Genomic DNA, 23,359 nt, shown 5'->3' on the forward strand with positions numbered 1-23,359 from the left:
CCCAATTACATGTGTCACAAAATTGTGTACTAAAATCTCAAATAATAAAGTTAAGAAAAATCTACATGGGTTGATATACTGTCTAATTTCAACAAAGGTAATTAATCTACATGGGCTTTTCCATGTATACAATGCTTTCGGGTGCACTACTTATTTGGGCCTCACAGTATTCCATGAGAGGGGCAGAGAGCAGGACCACTTGAAAGATGAGAACTAATGTCAGAAGATGAGTAACTTCTCCCAGGGAGCTCAGCAACTGTCGTGTTCTGTTCCACTCTGCCAAATTTCTCTCAAAAATGAGCGGCTTCCTAAATACAATGTAATACAAGATAGCCCCAGTACCTTCACAGTGTTGTGAATTTCAGAGGTCATTAGATTTCTAGCTGCCACGATCACATCCTGACATTTCTTGTTAGCAAAATGAGAATTGATGTTACGGGCATATTTCAGCAAATCAGTAGTATCTCCTTTCAAAAACCTCATCTCCTTTAGGGCATTTTCAAATTCTTCAGTGGACTGTATGATCTGAGAAAGAGAGACATGGGGGAAAAAAGAATTATATACACATATTCCATTCCAATATTAAAATTTCAAATCCAATGTACAAAAAGTAACAAGGACAGGCTGGTCATGTAAGTTTTAGAGCAGACCAGCACTTAGCAGGTATACATATATCATATATTTTTCCAGCCTTAAATTCACTAAGAATAGTACCTTCAATATAAATTTCTTACTCTACTTAGTAAAAGAGCAAAGATCTCTAAAACAAATACACTTATTTTAGTGTTCACGGAAACACTAAAAAGAAGCAAAAAGGTACAGTGTCGCATAAGAGCTACTAGAGCTGATCCAAGTATAAAAGAACAATTGTTTTTCAAAAGTATCTCACTAAGAAAATATACCTAAAAAGAAAACCCACTTCCCAGTCGAAAGGTAGAAAGCCCGGAGAGAAATGAAGTAACAAGAAAAGCTGCTTCCACCTCCTATTATAATTTCCTTAAAGATGTCTCTGAAGAGCAAAAAGTCTCTAAGGAATTACGAAAGACACCGACAGGCACCTACAGTCTCTGAAAACCTTGTGTGACGTCTCTGTACTTACCTCCTCGTACTGCTGTAACTTGCTGCTATTAGTTGGGATAGAATAAACCAAACAGTTTTTAATGAGGCACTCAGACAAGTCTTCCCAGATCATGTCACCGAGCAGTTCAGCCAATATGATCTCAGATGGTTTTTCATTTTCTAGATCAGTATCAAGAGGTAAATCTGCATCATAAGAAAAAGTTTTAAACAAGAAGCCACTCACAGTCCAGATTATTCTCAAGTTCCCTCGTTTTCTAGAATTCTTTCATTTTAGGATGAGGGGGAAGAAAACAGCACAGATAATCCTACAGCCATCTCAACTGCCTACGTGGGACACAGCATGGCATACAATTATTACTTTACTTTCACTGCTCAACTGGACAGTCTGTACCATATTACTGCCTGTACTCCACAACAGTAAAGTATTCAGCCATCTACATTATACAGTAACCATCTACTGCTAATCTACTGATCTGATTACATGACAAGCACTCAGAAGTTCTGCGTATCAAAGTTGAAACTCATTTAGAATAAAATCCCAGGCCCTTAATAATGAATAAACATCCTCTGTCATCTCTGCCTAGGCTCTGCGTGTTTGTCCTAAGTAAAATATCAGCAAATGCCTTACATTACAGCGCAATATCTAGCCTAGCAAACAGAATACCTCAATACCTCTCTGAAGTGTATCGTGGGGGTTTTAATGGGGTTGTATTTAAAATAAACTATTAATTAATTAAATAATAGTGAAGAATCAGGAACCAATCAATGTAGAGAGAAGAGGAACCAGAAAAGAGACCAGCTATTTTTAACCTAGTTCTGATTCACCAAGGAAGACCTTAGGGGATAAGAACCTTAAAAGAAAGTGAGCATATTATCTTAGAGCCTTGAGAACCTTACAATGTCTAAAGTCTAGGCCTGTACTGCCCAATATGATAGCCACCAGCCACACTTTGCTGCTGAGCACTTGAATGGTGGTGTGACTGAGGAAATAATTTTTTTTTTTAATTGATTTGAATTTCAGCTTAAAAATGGAAGCAAGGGTGTGTCATTATAAAGGGGTGGCCCAGAGCAGCCTGTGGCAAAAGCAGAGTGCCGTGGGGCGCCTGGGTGGCGCAGTCGGTTAAGCGTCCGACTTCAGCCAGGTCACGATCTCGCGGTCCGTGAGTTCGAGCCCCGCGTCGGGCTCTGGGCTGACGGCTCGGAGCCTGGAGCCTGTTTCCGATTCTGTGTCTCCCTCTCTCTCTGCCCCTCCCCCGTTCATGCTCTGTCTCTCTCTGTCCCAAAAATAAATTAAAAACGTTGAAAAAAACAAAACAAAAAAAAAAAAAAACAAAAAAAAACAAAAGCAGAGTGCCGTATCTTGATTGCGGGGGTGGCTACGTGGATCCACACGTGATAAGACTGCACAGAACTATACACACATACAAATGACTACAGGTAAAACCGGTGAAATGTGAGTCAGCTCTGTGAATCGGACCACAGTCAATTTGCTGGTTTTGATATTGTACTACAGGTATACAAGATGTTAACACCGGGGAAGATGGCGGAAGGAGACATGGGACCTCTGAACATTGTTTGAACAAAAAGTTTAAAGTTAAAAAAAAAAGTGTAGTTTTCCATTAAACACAACTTCGTTGTTTTGCCAAGACTTCATTTCACTTTAACCATTGCGCCGCGTCAGCTATTGTCACACTTGCTGTGTCTGTGGCGGGCACATGGATCCCCTCCAGCACCACACACACACACATGACCAATCCACTTGGTGTAAACAGATTCATTCCATTCCAATTATTTGTTGACTATGCACGAGTGTGACACCGTAATGTTTATCTGAATATTTATGCATACAGCACAAGTTGCAATGATACCTATATAAGCTGTAAAAGGCAATTAAGTCAAAATAACTATTTCCATTATGACATAATTATTTCTCTAAGTTTAAAGGAGGTAACTATGGACAAGGTATACTACTGATGCAGGATTAAGTGAAGATGCAAAAGCCAATAGGACCATTGGAACAGTAAAGGGAAAACAAAGACTGGAGAAAATACGTCACAAATTTCACAATAAATGGTAACTGCAATTCACTAACACAAAGCAAAACAAACGAACCTGCTTTTTTTTCGAAGATAATAAAACAGACAAGAGACATTTTCAGCAAATATCATAAATATTCCACCACACTATTAAAAAGTACTCTATTCTTGGGGCGCCTGGGTGGCGTAGTCGGTTAAGCGTCCGACTTCAGCCAGGTCACGATCTCGCGGTCCGTGAGTTCAAGCCCCGCGTCAGGCTCTGGGCCGATGGCTCGGAGCCTGGGGCCTGTTTCCGATTCTGTGTCTCCCTCTCTCTCTGCCCCTCCCCCGTTCATGCTCTGTCTCTCTCTGTCCCAAAAATAAATAAAAAACGTTGAAAAAAAAAAAAAAAAGTACTCTATTCTTATTTTACTTAGTTTTTTATTAGGAAAGGGTACTGAATTTTGTCATAATGTTTTCCATATCTAATGATATAATCCCTTTTAATATGCTGATATAATAAACTGGTTGATAGGTTTCTTATGCTAAACTACCTTTGCACTCCTAGAATAAACAATGTGTCCTTTTTAACAGTACTGTTGGCTTTAACTTACTATATTTTGTAAATGTTTGCATTTATAAGCCAAAAGTAAAATCATTTTATAGTGTTTTCTCTATGTGTAAACTATCGCAAAATGTACATTTTCGTATTACGTTTATGCTGGCTTTTAAAAAATTAAGTAGGACATAATCATCTTTTTCTATTGACCAAAAGGGCTTGATTAACACAGGCATTATCTATAATTTGAAGAATCCACAGAATTTTTAGCCATAAACTTTCTGTGCCTGATGGTAGCCTTTTTAGTGGCAAGTCTTTAACAATCTTTCAAATTTCTTCTATAGTTATTTGTATGTTCAGAGCTTCTGCTCCTTGGTAGAAATCTGTAGTTGACATTTTCTAGAAAATCATCACGGCAAAAGCAAAACTTGCTTATTATGACAAGCCCTAAACCACCAAGGTTTATAAAGAAAAAGCCAAATCTTCCCTCTCCATATCCACAAGCTTCTCTCTCCACACCCAAGTGACCAACGTTAAGTTTGGTTTGTCTCCTTCCTCCCTTACATTCATACTACATATATTTATATATGAGTTGCCAAATACACACACATATATATGAATCAAACACACACACACACACACACACACACACACACCTGAATTGCCAAATGCACACACACACACTTGAAATGGACTGAATTGTACAGAACTATATACTCTCCCCGTTGATAATTCATATGTTGAAGCCTTAACCCCCAATGTGACTGGATTTGGAGATAGGGTCTGGCCTTAAAGAGGTAATTAAGGTTAAATGAGGTCATATGGGAGGGGTCCTCATCCATATGACTAGTGGCCTTATAAGAAGAGAAGAAACACCAGGATGCACACTTACACAGGACAGAGCGGTAAGAGGCTGTCTGCAAGGTAGGGAGACAGGGCTCAGGAGAAACCAAATCTGCTAATACCTTGATCTTGGAACTTCTGGCCTCCAAAACTGGGAGAAAATTAATTTCTGTTGTTCAAGCCACACAGCCTGTGGCATTGTGTTAGCAAACTAACACAACCCTCATATAAGGGACTGCCTTCTTTTTTATAAATTGGGTTCATGCCAACAACAACAAAAAAGGATTCATGCCATAGATTTTACACTTAACTTTTTTATGACTTCAAAGTAGACCATGGCCATCTCTTAAGTCAACATATCTAGGTCTCCTTCATTTCTTTCTCATGGCTACATAATGCACCATAGTATGGCTCAACCATTCTTCAAACGATGGGTGCACAGTCCAGTCTGCAAGTATATAATACTACTCACACACACAAAGATATAACCGATTGATATCACTTCCGTAAAGAATTAAAAATTGAAATACAGGGGATGCATTTTTTGGATTTTACTATACATATACTATAATAGAGCTTCTTAATATTTTACAAAGTACTCCAAAAAGCAATGAAGGAGACTACTTTTCCACTTTCTTGTCAGAGTGTTTTACACAGACCTTTTAATGTCAGCCCTACGGATGAAAGTTCTACCTTGGTGGTGTGATTTCCGTCCCCCAACTAGGGAGATTAAGCAACACATTTTTTTATGGTTATTATCAAATTGCACCTTTTCTTCCATGAATTGCCTATTCATATTTTTTGCCTATTTTTCTATTATTATGTTTTCTTTTTCTCTGGAAAAAAGTCCTTATACTAACACCTTGTCTGCCAAACCTATTGCAAGGACTTTCCCCCAACCCACTACTGTCTTTTGACTTTGTTTATGGTATTGTTTACCACACAGAACTTAACATTTGTATGTAGTCAAATTCATCCATCCTTTCCTTTATGCATTCTGAGCGTCCTCAGACTATTCACATCTCCTAAATTTTCTTCCAACGTTTTTATTGGTTTTGGTTTTTTTCATAAAGGGCTTTAATTCATCTGGAATTTACATCTGTGCGAGTATGAAGCAGGAATCTAACTTCGTTTTACTGCACAGATAGCCAATTTTGCTAGCACCATTATTAAATGAACTATCTATAGTCCCACAGAACTGAAACGTGACTTTGACCAAACAGCAAGTTCTCATTTATTCTTGGCTCTACTTCTGGACTCTTTTTTATTCCACTGATTTCCTTGTACCAAGAACACAGTTTTAATTTTAAAATTCTCCCACTAATGTTTTTTAAATCTTTATTGGCAATCCTCCAAACTATTTTTTTTTAATGTTCATTTCTTTTTGAGAGAGAGAGAGAGACAGAAAGAGTGTGCACAAGCAGGGGAGATACAGAGAGAGGGAGACAGAGGATCCGAAGCAGGCTCCATGCTGACAGGAGAGTACCTTGATGTGGGGCTCAAACTCACAAACCATGAGACGGTGACCTGAGCCGAAGTCAGATGCTTAACCGACTGAGCCACCCAGGCGCCCCCAAATCTATTTATTTTTTAATTTTTTTTAATGTTTATTTATTTTTGAGAAAGAGAAAGAGAGAAAGAGAGAGAGCATGAGCAGGGGAAGGGCAGAGAGAGAGGGGGAGACACAGAATCTGAAGCAGATTCCAGGCTTTGAGCTGTTAGCACAGAGCCCAACGTGGGGCTCGAACTCAAACCATGAGATCTTGACCTGAGCTGAAGTCGGCCGCTTAATCGACTGCGCCACCCAGGCGCCCCCAAATCTATTTTTGATGTAAGCTTTAGAGTTTGTTGAGTTTGAAAACATATAATGGGTATTTGACTAGAAATGTATTAAATTTATACATTATTTGGAATGAACTGACAATTTTATGAGGCTATCTTCTAATCCAAGATAGCCTCCCTTTTATTCAGGTCTTATAATCTCGAAAATTTTATGGTTCTCTTCACATATGTCCTCTCCTTTCTTATTAAGCTTAACTTTAAAAATATTATAGATTTTGTTAGCATTATAAATTTCTTTATATTTAATTTACAAGTGATTATTACTAGTACAGAGAGAAATTATCAATTTTATATCTTCATACTAGTATCTATATAACTATTAAGTTTCATATTAATTATTAAAGTTTTAGTAGTCTTTTGGTTTCCTAGGTATGAGATTATATCATTTATATGTAAAGATAATTTCTTCTAATATACATACTTATTTTATTTTCTCTTCTTTGCATTAGCTACAACCCCTAAAACAATACCAAAGAATATTAATGATAACGTGCATTCCTGACTTACAACTGATTTTAATGGAAATAAAGTTTTTAATCCTTTAATAGAATGCTTGTTGTTAGCTTTTTAGAAGCAATTAGTTTTAAAACCAATCATTACTTTAAAAAAATTCAATACAATAAACCATACCATAATTATGCAAAGTGATCTACTACATAGCTATATAATTTACTTTGTAATTTCCCTATTCTTCAAGATTTCATTACTTTCCAGTATTTCAGTATTATAAGTAACATTATAATAACCTTATACACAAATATATGGTAATATATACACAAATAGTTTCATATATTTAAAATTATTTCTGTTTCTATTAAGAGGATCATGTAGTTCTTATCCTTTCTTTTATTTAAATATTTTTTTAACATTTATTCATTTTTGAGAGACAGAGAGAGACACAGCATGAGTGGGGAAGGGGCAGAGAGAGAGGGAGACACAGAATCGGAAGCAGACTTCAGGCTGTGAGCTGTTAGCACAGAGGCCGACGTGGGGCTCAAACTCACGAACTGTGAGATCATGACCTGAGCCAAAGTCGGTCATTTAACCGACTGAGCCACCCAGGCGGCCCTTTTATCTTTTATTAATGTGATGTATCACACTGATTGATTTGAGGATATTGAACCATCCCTATAGCCCTGAAATAAATCCCACTTGATCATGGTGAATAATTCTTTTAAGGTATTGTTGGATTTGATCTGCTAGTATCTTGTTGAGAATTTTTGCATCCATGTTGGTCAGGGAAATTGGTCTGTAATTCTCCTTTTTAGTGGAGTCTTTGGTTTTGAAGGTAATGCTGGCCTCACAAAATGAGTTTGGAAGTTTTCCTTCCATTTCTATTTTTTGGAACAGCTTCAAAAGAATAGGTATTAACTCTTCTTAAATTTTTTTTTTTTAACGTTTTTATTTATTTTTGAGACAGGGAGAGACAGAGCATGAACAGGGGAGGGTCAGAGAGAGGGAGACACAGAATCTGAAACAGGCTCCAGGCTCTGAGCTGTCAGCACAGAGCCCGACGCAGGGCTCAAACTCACGGACCGAGAGATCATGACAAGTCGGCCGCCCAACCGACTGAGCCACCCAGGCACCCCAGATATTAACTCTTCTTTAAATGTTTGGCAGAATCCCCCCTGGGAAGCCATCTGGCCCTGGATTCTTGTTTGTACTGATTCAATTTCTTTACTGGTTATGGGTCTGTTCAAATTTTCTATTTCTTCCTGTTTCAGTTTTGGTAATTTATATATTTCTAGGAATTTATCCATTTCTTCTGGATTGCCTGATTTGTTGGCACATAATTACTCATAATATTCTCTTATTATGGTTTGTGCTTCTGTGGTGTTGACTGTGATCTGTCCTCTTTCACTCATGACTTTATTTATTTGGGTCCTTTTTCTTTTTGATAAATGGAACAGAACAGAGAACCCCAGAAATAGACCCACAAAAGTATAGCCAACTAATCTTTGACAAAGCAGGAAAGAATATCCAATGGAAAAAAGACAGTCTCTTCAGCAAATGGTGCTGGGAAAACTGGACAGCAACACGCAGAAGAATGTACCTGGACCACTTTATTACAGCATACACAAAAATAAACTCAAAATGGATGAAAAGACCTAAATACAAGATAGGAAACCATTGAAATCCTAGAGAAGAAAACAAGCAACAACTCTCTGAAATCAGCTGAGCAACTTCTTACTAGACACATCACCAAAGGCAAGGAAAACAAAAGCAAAAATGAACTACTGGGACCTCATCAAAATAAAAAGCTTCTGCACAGCAAAGAAAACAATCAACAAAACTAAAAGGCAACCGATGGAATGGGAGAAGATATTTGCAAATGACATATCAGATAAAGGGTTAGTATCTAAAATCTATAAGGAACTTATCAAACTCAACACCCAGAAAATGAATAATCCAGTGAAAAAAGGGGCAGAAGACATGAATGGATACTTCTCCAAAGAAGACATCCAGATGGCTAACAGACACATGAAAAGATGCTCAACATCACTCATCATCAGGGAAATACAAACCAAAACCATGATGAGGTACCACCTCACATCTGTCAGAATGGCTAAAATTAATAACTCAGGAAACAAAGATGTTGGCAAGGATGCATAGAAAGGGTAACCCTCTTGCACTGTTGGTGGGAATGCAAACTGGTGTTGCCACCCTGGAAAACAGTATGAAGGGTCCTCAAAAAGTTAAAAATAGAACTACCCTAAGATCCAGCAATTGCACTCCTGGGTATTTACCCAAAGGATACAAAAATACAGATTTCAAGGGATACCTACACCCTGATGTTTACAGGAGCATTATCAGCAACAGTCAAACTATGGAGAGAGCCCAGATTTCCACCCATTGATAAATAAAGAAGATGTGGTGTGTGTGTGTATGTATGTGTATATATGTATGTATATATGTATGTATGTGTGTGTGTATATATATACATACACGTGTATGTGTATACATATATGTATATGTGTACATGTATATATATACATACACACACAATGGAATATGTGCACACACATACACATACACAATGGAATATTACTCAGAATATTCAAAAAGAATGAAATCTTGCCATCTGCAACAATGTGGATGGAGCTACAGTGTATTATGCTAAGTGAAATAAGTCAGTCAGAGAAAGATAAATATCATATGATTTCACTCATATGTGGAATTTAAGAAACAAAACAGATGAACATATGGTAGGGGGTGGGAAGAGAGGGAAAACAAACCATAAGAGACTAGTAAAAATAGAGAACAATCTGAGGGCTGATGGATGGAGTAGGGTGGGGGATGGGCTAGATGGGTGATGGGTACTAAGGAGGACACTTGTGATGAGCACTGGGTGTTATATGTAAGGGATGAATCAGTGAATTCTACTCCTGAAACTAATATTGCACTGTGTGCTCACTAGAATTTAAATAAAATTAATTTCTTAAAAATTAAGAAATAAAGGGGCGCCTGGGTGGCTCAGTCGGTTGGGTGGCCGACTTCGGCTCAGGTCATGATCTTGCGGTCTGTGAGTTCTAGCCCCGCATCGGGCTCTGTGCTGACAGCTCAGAGCCTGGAGCCTGCTTCACATTCTGTGTCTCCCTCTCTCTGACCCTCCCCTGTTCATGCTCTGTCTCTCCCTGTCTCAAAAATAAATAAACGTTAAAAAAAAAAAAAAAAAAATTAAGAAATAAAAACAAAAAGGCTATCTTCATAGAAGCATGGAACTGAGAATGAGAGCATGAGTACTGGCAAACTACTCTGAAGTGTTTCACACTATACCTATAATACTTTGTTCTGTTTTGAATACCATACTTTTGAATAAGACTATAGAAGAAATGGAATACATTCACAGAAGAGCAATGAAAATAGGAAATTAAAACTATGTGATTCAAAAAACCTAAGGATGTTTATATTGGTGGTAAGATACAGGGGAAATAACAGCTACTGTAAAGAACTTAGAAGTCCATCATGTGTAACAGGAGTTAGACATGTTATATGTAATTCCACACAGTAGAAATGGCATCCATGAAGCAGACATTACAGAGCAATGTATTTTGAACAAATTTGTTAAACGACTACCTTAAAGATTTAATCTGCAAAATGGAAGCTTTGCCAGTAGTATTTACCATAGACATAGAATATATGATTTTTAAAAAACAAACAACTCCATAAAACTGAAGAGTTGCCCAGAGACAGAACAGAATGCATCAAGAGGAAGTGACCTCGCTCTCACTACCAGTGCTCAGACTGGCTATGTGATCCATGGATGGGAGTGTGAGAGAGGAGACTCAAGCATCAGAGATCTCTGGTTCTTCCCAATCCTTCGATACTTAGTTTACAACTTTGTTTATTGCTATGTATTATCTCCCTAAGTGAAGGAACAAAAGAACTACCTTGGATTTCTGCAGTTTATACAAGTCTTAAGACTTTTCTTCTTCTCTGCTACTGTTAAAACTAGAACCAATTCCTTCCTTGCTTTACACAGAAATTATTTTACATTAATAAACTAAAGGACTGCCAGGAAGGCATTCAAACAACACCAGCATTTTTTTTTATTTTGTCCACATCAAGATTGTTTGATTTGACTATTCAGCCAGACAACTGAAAATAGCATAAAGAAGTCAAATAACTAAAAAGCAACAGTATTAATACACCAGAAGAACATGTTATTTTTCACAGTATTACAACTAAAAATAATTATTCAGAGCAACACAGAAAATGGCTATCTCGATCGTGAATATATAAAGATCTACCCAACTGGTTGAGATGGAATGTACTTTATTTCTTTTTTTTATTTTTATTTATTTATTTATTTATTTATTTTTAATTTTTTTTTTTTAATGTTTTTTTTTATTTATTTTTGAGACAGAGAGAGGCAGAGCATGAGCAGGGGAGGGGCAGAGAGAGAGGGAGACACAGAATCAGAAGCAGGCTCCAGGCTCTGAGCTGTCAGCCCAGAGCCTGACGCGGGGCTCGAACCCACAGACTGTGGGTCATGATCTCATGACCTGAGCCGAAGCCAGACGCTCAACCGACTGAGCCACCCAGGTGCCCCTGTACTTTATTTCTTAAATCTAGTTTGTTTCTACCAGATGAATGGGATCTTCCCAATGAAATACGTAAAGCAGTACTTGGTTCATCTCTGCTTCGCCCATAATTAAAGCAAGAGTCCCAATATGTGATGCTACAAGTCTAGTGAGAGAAGCATATCCCAGAATTTAAGTAACTATTACAAGTACAAAATCTGGGGTACCCTTGGTGACCCTACTTTCCATATGGGGAGGAAAATGATCGTAAAGCAGAGCAGGAAACAAGAAGGTAATGACTTTACTCCTATGGCATAATTTACTCACCTCCAACCCTCTATACATTCAACTTGGGGGCATGTTTATCTACCTTAAAATACTATTTACTTTAAAAATAATATTGACTTTTTCCCAAACGTAAAAATATGAGAGCACTACCTTGGGGACACATACCTAGAAGGTGTTTCTGGAGCACTTCCAGTACTAGTCTGATCTTTGCAAAAACTTCAGAAGGTGATGGATGTTCCAAATCAGTCATTACAGATTCAAAACGAATACTAATGATGTTAGGCTGGCTTTCTACCACAGCATAAAGAGATGGGCAAGATGCCAGAGGCCTAAGGATATACTTCAGCAGCATCTGACCTGAAAAATTTTATGAACGTTCATCAGAAATCACTGGAAGAAACTTTTAAAAAGCAAGCATGCCACACCACCCAAAAAAAAAAAAAAAAAAATCTTTGAACCTAACAATAAAAATACATATAATGTGACATCACACACCACTCATTATGCATGGCAGGTTTTACCACTGAAGTTTCCCAGACTGTCTACAGGTCTTTATTTAAATTATTCAAAACAGTCCAGTAAAATAAATAGCAGTAGCTAGTTTAAAACAAGGAAAAAAGGAAAGACAAGAAAGGATCCAACCCCTTAATAAAAAGGGTTATATTTATGAGAATTCCATTTGATAAATCATGAGGCCAAACCCTACATCTATCATCAATATTATCTAGAGAACAGACTTCTCTAGACTTCTTCTCTAGACTTCTTTGCTATTCCTTAAACACTGAACCTTCTAAGATTTCACGTAAACGAAACAAAGTAGTATGTTTTACCAAATGATTTAAGCTTCATTTGTAGCTCCCCAAGAATAGAAAATGCCAAGAGCACCGAACTGATTGGTGGCCCAGGGGTCTTCTCTTCTTTCTGAGATTGTTCAATGCATAAATGAAGTTCTGTTTGTAGGCAAGATTCCAAGTTGCTGGTATCTAAGAGAAAGGGGAAAAACATCAGCTATCTCAGCAATACAATACATTCCCACTTCTGTTCCTCAGAGCTCATTCACTACGGAGATTCCTCAATATGTGGTTTTATTATAATACACTTCTAATGTAACCAAATTTTATTTTATTTTTTTAATGTTTATTTTTGAGAGAGAGAGAGACAGAGCATGAGCAGGTGAGGGGCAGAGAGAGAGGGGACACAGAATCCAAAGCAGGCTCCAGGCTCCATGCTGTCAGCAAAGAGCCTGATGTGGGGCTGGAACTCATGAACCGTGAGATCATGACCTGAGCCGATTTTGGACGCTTAACCGACTGAGCCACCCAGGCGCCCCTGTGACCAAATTTTAATTATGACATACATGTCCTTGGCATCACTTTAAAACAGAAAATGACTGTTTTTGGGATATTCAAAGAATCAAACTAAGTGCAAAAGGAACATGATGTGCCTAATAAGTGCTTATTAAATATGAATGGAGTGAAGGTAAGGAATGAAAAGTGAGGTCCTGGTCTCAAGATATCTTCTTTAATGTTCTTTCTTACCGAGTATAGAGAACAGCCTAACAAGTTTAACAAGAAGGTTGTATTATAACAAAGTATTAACACGCCTGCTATCTTCTCTTAATTTTACATTCTGCTCGGAAATAGAATCCAAAATTTTCTAGATTACTTCCTTCAAAATATGAAATATTTTGTTTGTATAAAATACATATGTGTATGTTTGTGTGTATGTCTATGTACACACATACATATACAGTGAATTTGGAGGCCCCCACGTGGATATGGGCCAGGGCATGGGAGAGACTGTGACCTTTCCCCTGAAACAAACTAAAATTTTCAAGATTCAATACTAGAAAAACATACTAGGGGTAATGGCATGTCACTTACATCTACTCTCTGAGGTTTTGCTTTGTGTAAACAAGACTTCCAAGAAGGCTCACACCTACAAGTGAGCAGAGAGACTGAGAGCCAAACAACGTAAGTCAAAGCCAGGGCCAAGTAATCCTATTTCTTCATCTTATAAAGCATCCCCTATCGCATGATTTTGCCACTATTTTTTCCCCAAGGACTGAAAAAAATTAAGCCAGACCCCTGTCCCACTGACCCCCTGTCTTCTTTCCTCACCAAGAGAGAAAATGGTAGAACAGCCTTGCAAAGCTTTCTAGTCAAGGTAAACTGTTGGGAGTAGGGCTGTTGGGAATGGGTGTACCTACAATGCAGTGGAAACTCGGTGTGGTTTTAAACCGCTGGGACCTCCTCTACCACACCATCATCACGTCAATCCCACCCACCCAATCATCCTCCTCTTCTGTGCTCCTTCCTCATGATGGGGACAGACAGAAGGATGTAAGGGAAGTAAAATGAGGACACTTCAGGAATCCAGAGGAGTGAGTCCTAACCAGCATTCTGCTTGATATGAGAATTCAGTGCAGACTCGGAATAATGATAAATGAAACCTCTTCATCCACCAAAATAAAATATTTAGAATATATTCAGAGGCCAAACTGGTTCAGGCAGATTAAGCAAAGCAGTCCACCTGAGGTCAGCAGCACCTTTTGATGGCGGGAACTTCCATACAATCAGCTTCTGCCACTCTTCTCCAAGGTGATAGAGTATGTTCTGTTTCTGTATTGTGAGCTCCATGCTGAGAGATTTCAACATTTTTAAATCAAAGCATTTTCTGGATTTTAGTAACTTCAAGCATTTCTGTGCCTGGCAGTGAAATGGAATCATCGTTAGACATTCCATCTGGACTCAGGGCAATTAGAATCTATTTGTATAATGACAAGGAACACACAGAACACAAAATTTACTGAAAACAAGAAGAGTACTAATTGCTTATACTGTGGAGAAAGAGTTTAATACCTCTTCCAGACACCGAGCAGCAGTAACATACTTCTTCTCTGTTAATGCACAGTTATATTCTTCAATAGCAGAAGAAAACTGAAAAGATAAGCATGGTTATTAGGTATTTCATTTTATACATCCTATTATTTCAAGTCTGTCTGCATTTGTTTTTAAAATCTGAAAAAAAACCCTTAGAACCAGGGGATACACATTTAAAAATGAGACCAACTGAAAACAAATAATTTTCTCGCCCCTGAAACACTGAAGTTTGAGTTGAGTTTTACTGACCTCTTGCAGCTGTTTAAGCAAATTCAGAACTACCGAGTCTCTTTCCAACTGTTGCTTCAAATCTGTAAATTCAGCAGTTGACACATGAAGATCCCGGCGGACCTAATCCACATCAAAGAAAAGTACTTTCAGGCTATACGGTATCTAAGAAACAAGACGTTTGTAGCTAATTCATAAGCTTTCGTAGGCGAACATAATTCACGTTGAAATTTAAATGCTGGTTAAGAGCGGAATAAAAAAAAACACAGAATGTATGAGGAAGAGATCTTAAGCATCCACTTAGTCCAAACCATTACCCTCTGCAGCAATACCTATTCCCAGCAACATAATACGCTCAGGTCACCATCTATCCTTAAGTTAAGCAGTATTTTTCATCAGAGAGCTCATCTACCTGGATGACTAGAGCGGTATCCCCATTGCCAACTGACAACTCATTCCACAGCTGATAACTCTATTAGAAGGACTTTATGTTAAATCAGAATCCACCTCCCATCCTGTCCTGCCTTTTCAGGGACTTTGCACTATTAATTATTTCCTCTCTTCTGTACCTTTACCTCTTCCTAATTCATTCTTCGTTTATAAAATATACACTGATTGAATACCCACTAGAGCAAGGCTCCTTCCTTCAGGTTTAAACATGCTGAAATGTCCCCCCTCTTTGAGAAAAAATTTCCTCTACCTCAGCAACCACGTATATTTCTCAGTAGCTACCTTATTTGTCTCCTCCCTCTCATAAAACCAAGCTTCTTTCAAAAGTGAGCCATACTCACAGTCTAGTTTCTCACCTATCGTTCATTCTATAACTCGCTGAGATCTGGTTTCCATCAAAACTACTGCAAAACAGTGTCCAAAACACCAATCAACTCCTTGTGGCTAAATCCAAAGCATACGTCATCAGTGTTTAACTATCTATCAGTACAGTTAACTTCTTTCTCTTAATTCCCTGAAATTATTCTCCACTGACTTTCCTCCTAGTTCTTTGGCCATTCATTTTCTTTGGGTCACTTCATTTTCCCTCTGACAACTTCAAACATATTGATATTCCTTTCTCCCTGGCCCTCATCCTACTCTGAACCAGTGGTTCTCAAAAAATAATCTTTTTTTTTAATTTTTTTTGCCCCATTCCCATTCGAGGACATTTGACAATATCTGGAGACATTTTGGGTTGTAACAAATGAAGGAATTCTACTGGCATCTAGTGAGTAGAGGCAGGGGATACTGCTAAATACCCCACAATGCACAGGATAGCCCACCACAACAAACAACTATCCAGCTCCAAGTATCAACTGGGCTGAGGTTGAGAAACCGTGCTCTATACACTCTCTCTGGGCAATCTCATCCATTCCCATGGCTTCAATTTCTAAGGACTACTATCTCAAGTCCATATCATTTTCCTAACCTTCAAACATGTATATGGACGGGTGACATGCAAATCCATTTTCCCATTCTCTCACAGTAGGAGCACGTGGCTACCCAATGAGACTATACGTTCTAGCTTCTCTCAGTGGAGTGTGACCATGTGTCTAAGATCTCACTACTGAAATCGAAGCAGAAGTGATGTGCACCATTTCCAAGTCTGAGTCAGGAAAACACATGTGCCTCCTCCGTGCCCTCTCTTTGCTCTTAACCTCTGAACAAAATGCTCAACCGGCCCACTGCTCTGAGTAATACACTATCCATCTGCCATCCAAGGAGTCTCATGTCTTCTAACAGCATCCATGAAATCGTGGCAGGCTAACTAGCTAACTTGCGTGTAGATTAAAATCCGAGACCCTCTCAAAGTTCTTGACTGTATAGGATCAGCCTGCTAGCCTAAACTACTGCAATTAAAGAGCCATTTGAGCAATTGCATTTCAAGGTCTGTCTGTCTCTCTCTTTTCGTTTCTTTTCGAAGTCTAGCCTTTGTTTTAATACACTCCAACTGTGCAGCTCCGTTGGGATATCCCAAAGGCTCCCCACAAAAACCCACTCCTCTAGACCCTCTACTGCAGTGAATGGCACATCAATGACCTGGTTCTTCACTATCCTTGACTCCTCCATCTTTCACTCCCCACCTAATGTCCCAAAGATCCTACCTGTTAAACGTCACTAGGATTCATTCTCATCCTCTCCTCTATTCTCACTGCCACTGACTTCAGAGCTGGCCACTGTCCTTTCTTCCCTGATTAGTTTAACTGCCTCCTTATGCTTTAACTGCCTTCTCATTTCTTGGTCTCGTTTTCCTCAAGTCCTTTCTTCAAATTGCCAGCAGAATGGGATTTCTAAAATTCAAATCCAATGTCACTACTCTGCTTAAAAGCCATGGAGGCATGGCTTCCACAGGGCCATCAAGATAATTTCCATACCGCTTAACCTGATATACAAGGTCCCTGCTTACCTTTCTAGTCTCATCTTGTGTCCCTTTCCACCACACTCTCTAGACACGAGTCACGTGGAATTGCCACAGCTCTCCAAAAGCAGCATCTCTCATTACATCTATGCTTCTGCAATGCTATCTCCTACGTCCATCTGAAACATTCCTTCCTCTTTGTCTAACTACCAAGCACTTCAGGTTTTGGTCTGATACTATTTCCTACAAGAAGCCAAGCTGAGCTGTATTTTCCCTCTCTGATTGAATTATTTCTACTTAATGTGTATCATACTACTTTAATCATCTACATTAAGCATGAGATTCGCATTGTGAAATAAAAAATTGTCTTGTTCAGCAGCTACCACAGTATTTCACACCTAGCAGATGGCTCAATAAATATACCAAATGGCTAAATAAATCTCTATTAATATCTACCTGTTCAACCTAATTCCACTTCTCCAGCCATAAATTTGAATCTTACTAAGGCTAAATGTCCTTAGTTTCTTTCACTGTTCCAATGATACAATGTTTAGGCATGGACCTTCTCATTCAGACCAGGCACCTTTCAAAACATAACAACCAGAAATGAATAAATTTCACCAACCATAATCTGGCCAGCAAAAGGTACAGACAGGCCATGACCCTCTTGTTCCAGACACTGTATGTCTAATAGTACAATCTAAGACTGCACCACTGACTCGCTGATCAAACAATCAACTAATTATAAATACACCTTGAAAATATGATTTGAACTGTGACAGAGTTGTAAAGTAACAGATTTATGTTTATTAAAACTTCTAATCATCATGGTCGATGAACTGGCGATCGATTTTCCAGGTAACCAGCGGTTTCCCCATTTGTGAATAAAATTTTCTACAGAACTTTTGAAAAATGCTTGTGCTCATTTTCCTTCTTTAGTAATTATCACATAGAGAAAAAAGACTTGGGTATCTTTCCTTGAGGACCCTGAAAATGCTTCACCAACTTGATTTGGGGTATCAATGAGCCCTGCCCAAGAATGTGGCAATAGATGCAGAAGGCCTCGAAGAGTACACCTGTTTAAACCTCTAGGGTCAGCTTTCCTTCCCTCAAATGACTATGTTTCCTAAAAGTAAAATACAGGGAAAAAATTCTGGTGAAATAACATAGGTGAAAAAATGTTTTTAAAATTATAAAGTGGCTATTTTTGTTTGCAGACTGGCTGACTTCTTTTTGTGATGGCAGCACTCCAGCAAACGTGATAAGCATTTCTAAACCCACCAGACCATCCAGAAGAAACACAGCAAGCACTGGCCCTACACAGTGATACAGTATGAGATGGGCAAGGATTCTCTCTGCATCCAGAGAGTGGCTTTATGACAGGAACCACAGTGCTTGTAATTGGCAAATCAAGCCTGGGTAGCTCAGTCGGATGACCATCAGACTCTTGATTTCGGCTCAGGTCACAATTGTGACCTGAGTGAGGGTCATTGCACTGTGTGGGTCATGGGACTAAGCCCCATGTTGGGCTCCACGCTGAGTGTGGAGCCTGCTTGGGATTCTCTTTCTCCCTCTCCTTCTGCCCCTCTCCCCCGCCCACGCGTGCGTGCACTCTCTCTCTAAAATAAAAAAAAAAATTTTTTAATTAAAAAAAAGAGAGACAGAAACATTTTAAACTAAGAGGAGACAAGAGAAAAGGCCAAATGACCCAGTTCTAAGCTTTATCTGTTTTTATTTTATTCTGAAGACAATAAAATTCTGAGATTATTTTTTTAATTTGTAAAGTGCTATTCGAATGCAAGACATTATTATTATAGCTTTAAATTTTTACTATGAAAATCATTTAAATTATAGTTTTGGACAATATTTCTATTTTAAAATTGGCAGTTACCCTAAAATTATTTAATGCCACTTCCTTTAACAATAAGAAAAGTGAAGTCTTGAAAACTTATACACAGAACTGAATTGTCTTAGGAATCAGGAAGCTGAACTACCAGCCTACAAACCTAACCAATATAACAAACCATTCTTACCTCACTCTCTATCCTAGATTTCAGCAAGTCAATGTCCTCAGACAGCTTATCCACTTGGGTAACCAGGTCCTGTGCACTTTGCATGCTAGGCAGGAATTCACTATACTTCTTGCTGATCATGGTGCACACCTCACCCTATAAAATAAGACAGAAGAACTACAGTGAGATGAGTCGAGAACTCTATTAAAAATATACAGCTCATCTTCCATAAGGAATCTTCCATGTTGGAGCCTTCTTGCCAGTTACCCACACTTTTCCTCCCAGCCAATGGGTTTCTTTGAAAAACACATTTCTCTTCACAGAGCTAGAACAAATAATCCTAAAATTTGTATGGAAACAGAAAAGACCCCAAATAGCCAAACGATCTTGAAAAAGAAAACCAAAGCAGGAGGCATCACAATCCCAGACTTCAAGCTATACTACAAAGCTGTAATCATCAAGACAGTATGGTACTGGCACAAGAACAGACACTCAGATCAATGGAACAGAATAGAGAACCCAGAAATTGACCCACAAACATATGGCCAACTAATCTTTGACAAAGCAGGAAAGAATATCCAGTGGAATAAAGATAGTCTCTTCAGCAAATCGTGCTGGGAAAACTGGACAGTGACAGGCAGAAGAATGAACCTGGACCACGTTCTTACACTATACACAAAAATAAACTCAGAATGGATGAAAGATCTCAATGTAAGATAGGAAGCTATCAAAATCCTCGAGGAGAAAGCAGGCAAAAACCTCTTTGATCTTGGCTGCAGCAACTTCTTACTCAACACATCTCCGGAGGCAAGGGAAACAAAAGCAAAAATGAACTATTGGAACCTCATCAAAATAAAACGCTTCTGTACAGCAAAGGAAACAATCAGCAAAACTAAAAGGCAACCGACAGAATGGGAGAAGATATTTGCAAACAACATATCAGATAAAGGATTAGTATCCAAAATCTATAAAGAACTTATCAAACTCAACACCCAAAAAACAAATCATCCAGTGAAGAAATGGGCAAAAGACATGAAGAGACACTTCTCCAAAGAAGACATCCAGATGGCCAAATGACACATGAAAACATGCTCAACTTCACTCATCATCAGGGAAATACAAACCAAAACCATGATGAGGTACCACCTCACACCTGTCAGAATGGCTAACATGAACAACTCAGGCAACAACAGATGTTGGTGAGGATGCAGAGAAAGAGGATCTCTTTTACACTGCTGGTGGGAATGAAAACTGGTGCAGCCACTCTGGAAAACAGGATGGAGGTTCCTCAAAAAACTAAAAATAGAACTACCCTACGACCCAGCAATTGCACTACTAGGCATTTATCCAAGGGATACAAGTGTGCTGTTTCGAAGGGACACAGGCACCCCCATGTTTATAGCAGCACTATCCACAATAGCCAAAGTATGGAAAGAGCCCAAATGTCCATCGATGGAGGAGTGGATAAAGAAGATGTGGTATATACATACAATGGAGTATTACTCTGCAATCAAAAAGAATGAAATCTTGCCATTTGCAACTATGTAGATGAAACTGGAAGGTATGCTAAGTGAAATTAGTCAGAGAGACAAAAATCATATGACTTCACTCATATGAGGACTTTAATAGACAAAACAGATGAATATAAGGGAAGGGAAACAAAAATAATATAAAAACAGGGAGGGGAACAAAAGAGAAGAGACTCATAAATATGGAGAACAAACTGAGGGTTACGGAAGGGATTGTGGGAGGGGGATGGGCTAAATGGGTAAGGGACATTAAGGAATCTACTCCTGAAATCATTGTTGCACTAGATGCTAACTAATTTGGATGTAAATTTTTAAAAATAAAAAATTAAATTAAAAAAAGAAAAAAGAAAAAAAAGAAAAGAAAATCACATTTCTCTCACCCTTAAGGATCCTATAACATTATTAGATCGAAGAAGACAAAAATCACCAAATTCCGCCAGTGCCCAAAAGCTGTACAAATGCTAAAAAACAAAAGGGGGAGCCAGTTTTCATACTGAACTAGATTAGCTCAGACTATAGCCAGCAATTTTAATCATACAGCCAACAGAAAAGCAAATAGGCAAATTAAATTCACAATCTGTATACTTCAATTTATGAACTTCTATATTCTTGCTTATAAAACTTTAAGGCCTGATCTTAGAAGTCTAACTTAATTTGAGTTTCATCAATAAACAAATTACTGAATACTTTGCACTGAATGCTTTGGAAGATACCAGGGTAAATTATGCCTGCTTACAAATAACTTATTTTTAAATAGGAAAAATACTATACACTTATGTAACCAGAATACAAAAATGTAATTAAGGAACAAAGTTAATGTCCTCCAGAAACACAAATGAGAAAGAGGTCACTTCTGCTGGAGCAAAATGGGGATATTTTTCATGCAGAAAATTGCATTTGAGATGGAACATAAAAAATGGGTAGAATACTACAAGCAAAGATGGAGAAATGACAATGTAAACAAAATTGGGAACCAAGAAAAATATTGGGTCTGCGTGAAGCACAGAAAGTAATTGTCAGTTGGCTGAGGATTCAAGTTGGTAAAGGAAACCTGGTGAAAGGACAGTTAGATCCAGAACGGCAGGAGCCTTGAATGCCGTGCTAAAGTAGCTTAATAGTCTTTCCACCATATAAAAAGTGGTGAAAAACGCTACAGCCCTGTAAAAGAAGAGATGCCAGTAACCTGAGTGCTTACTGATTTCAGGAAACTATTTTCATAACATCAAGGGTTGTTAGGAAGACCTACTTCTTGTGCCTTTATGATAAGGTGCCAAACTTGCTCCCTTAAATTCAGACTTCATGCGGGTGCACATAATTTTAAATGAATCCAACAGAGATGTGGGTGAATACTGGCAAGGTAAGGCAGCAATACCAAGTGAAAACTGTGAATGGCTACGTGCTTTTTGTGTGTGTATCAATCTCAAGACAGCAGGGTCCACTAAAGTGCTCTTTACAAGTTTTGTAACACTCAGGACAGTCTCAAAGCACTTGGGGGTGAAGAACAGAGTTTAATAAACATGTTGACAGATTTGAACAACAAAAATTTCAGAGAGGAGAAAGGTACCATTCTCCCAAAGCTATTTTATTCATCAACAAATCGTACAAAAAGGAGTGGGTGGAGGAAATGCCTTGGGGGTCCTGCCTGCATTTCTATCCCTCTCACAAGCTCCCTCCCTAGACACCTCGGGGCTTGCAGTCCCACCTCTCCTGCTGGTCTCCTCAGTCTTCCTCCAAATCCCCCGACCCCACCCCAACCCTCCCCAACCTAACCCCACTCCCCAGCCACCATCTCCTTCTCCCCTTCAAGCCTCCCCCCCCTCCCTAGTCCCCAGCCCCTGCCCGGGCTCGCCTCCGAGCCCTCTCCTCAATCCAAATACTTCCAGCCTTCCCACTGCGCATTCTTCTCACTCAGCCTCCCCACCTGACTCTGCTCACACCCACTCTGTCTGCCCTCAGCCCCCATTCCTTTCCCGGTCCCTCCACAAACAGAGCCGGGTTCCTTTTCAGTCGGTCCCCGGGTGCCGGGCCTTCCTTCACCTTAATCTCCTCCACCCGCCGGGTCAGGCGGCTGATCCGAGTGCCCAGATCCTCCTTCTCCAGCCTCCCCGAGTGTGCCAGAACCTCCGTCACGAACGAAGCCATCGCCACGACTGGAACCAACGCTGACGGGGTCACTCTCCCGTGGCCAGCGCGGCAGTCCCAGTCCCGCCGCCAGCGGCGTTGGCGCGCGGCCTGCCGGGAAACTGAGTCTCGCGAGGCTCAGACCGCCGCTGGGAAGGCGAGGCCGCACTACAACTCCCAGCAGGCACCGCGACTGTCCTAGAGTGGAACTTCCACGGTGTCCCGTAGCTGGCAAACCAGGGGAGACGCGTTTCCCTCCCTAGCTATTTTCAAATAGCTTGTCTCTTCCCGCCTGTTTTTCGCTAGACGAAATGAAGTGTTTTTACTTAAAAATCAGTCCTAAATGAACCTTTCTCAACTTCAAAACGCTTACCTGTGACACTTAGCGAGCTGGAATACCGGACGAACCCATCTTGATCTTTTTTCGTTGAATATTCACTTTCAAGGGCTGCAGCGGCCATCAGAGTCTATGTGAGTAGTGCCCTCTGGAGTTGTGCAAACGAAGTGGCGTCACCTCATAACTAAAAGTCTGACTAAATTGCACTGTGTGTATATATATATATATATATTTTTTTTTTTTTTTTTA

At 39.2% G+C, this 23,359-nt stretch overlaps 1 protein-coding gene across 2 annotated transcripts; it reads right to left on the minus strand.

Annotated features, from left to right (window-relative positions):
- Window positions 1-359: 359 nt before the first annotated feature.
- Window positions 360-22,896, minus strand: ZW10 (zw10 kinetochore protein). Of its 2 annotated transcripts, XM_058686768.1 has the most exons (9): window positions 22,690-22,896; window positions 19,145-19,279; window positions 14,783-14,884; window positions 14,513-14,590; window positions 14,200-14,359; window positions 12,482-12,634; window positions 11,817-12,008; window positions 1,100-1,124; window positions 360-525 (listed from the first exon to the last, which is right to left on the minus strand). In XM_058686768.1, the coding sequence occupies exons 1-9, from the start codon at window positions 22,792-22,794 to the stop codon at window positions 489-491; spliced, it is 987 nt and encodes a 328-aa protein (XP_058542751.1). In that variant the 5' UTR covers window positions 22,795-22,896; the 3' UTR covers window positions 360-488. The 2 variants fall into 2 exon arrangements, with proteins under 2 accessions (XP_058542751.1, XP_058542749.1); XM_058686766.1 differs by lacking the exons at window positions 360-525; window positions 1,100-1,124 and adding an exon at window positions 4,833-4,945.
- Between the last annotated feature and the right edge of the window lie 463 nt (window positions 22,897-23,359).

This window comes from Neofelis nebulosa, chromosome 10 (genome assembly GCF_028018385.1).
Source record: "Neofelis nebulosa isolate mNeoNeb1 chromosome 10, mNeoNeb1.pri, whole genome shotgun sequence".
NCBI lineage: Eukaryota > Metazoa > Chordata > Mammalia > Carnivora > Felidae > Neofelis > Neofelis nebulosa.

Excerpts from the sequence above, each read along its gene's own strand:
- ZW10 (XM_058686766.1), bottom strand. The coding sequence starts at position 22,794 with ATGGCTTCGTTCGTGACGGAGGTTCTGGCACACTCGGGGAGGCTGGAG. Across the intron at positions 14,885-19,144 it reads AATCTAGGATAGAGAGTGAG|GTCCGCCGGGATCTTCATGT; the intron begins GTAAGAATGGTT and ends GATGTGGATTAG. Across the intron at positions 14,591-14,782 it reads TGCTTAAACAGCTGCAAGAG|TTTTCTTCTGCTATTGAAGA; the intron begins GTCAGTAAAACT and ends TTATCTTTTCAG.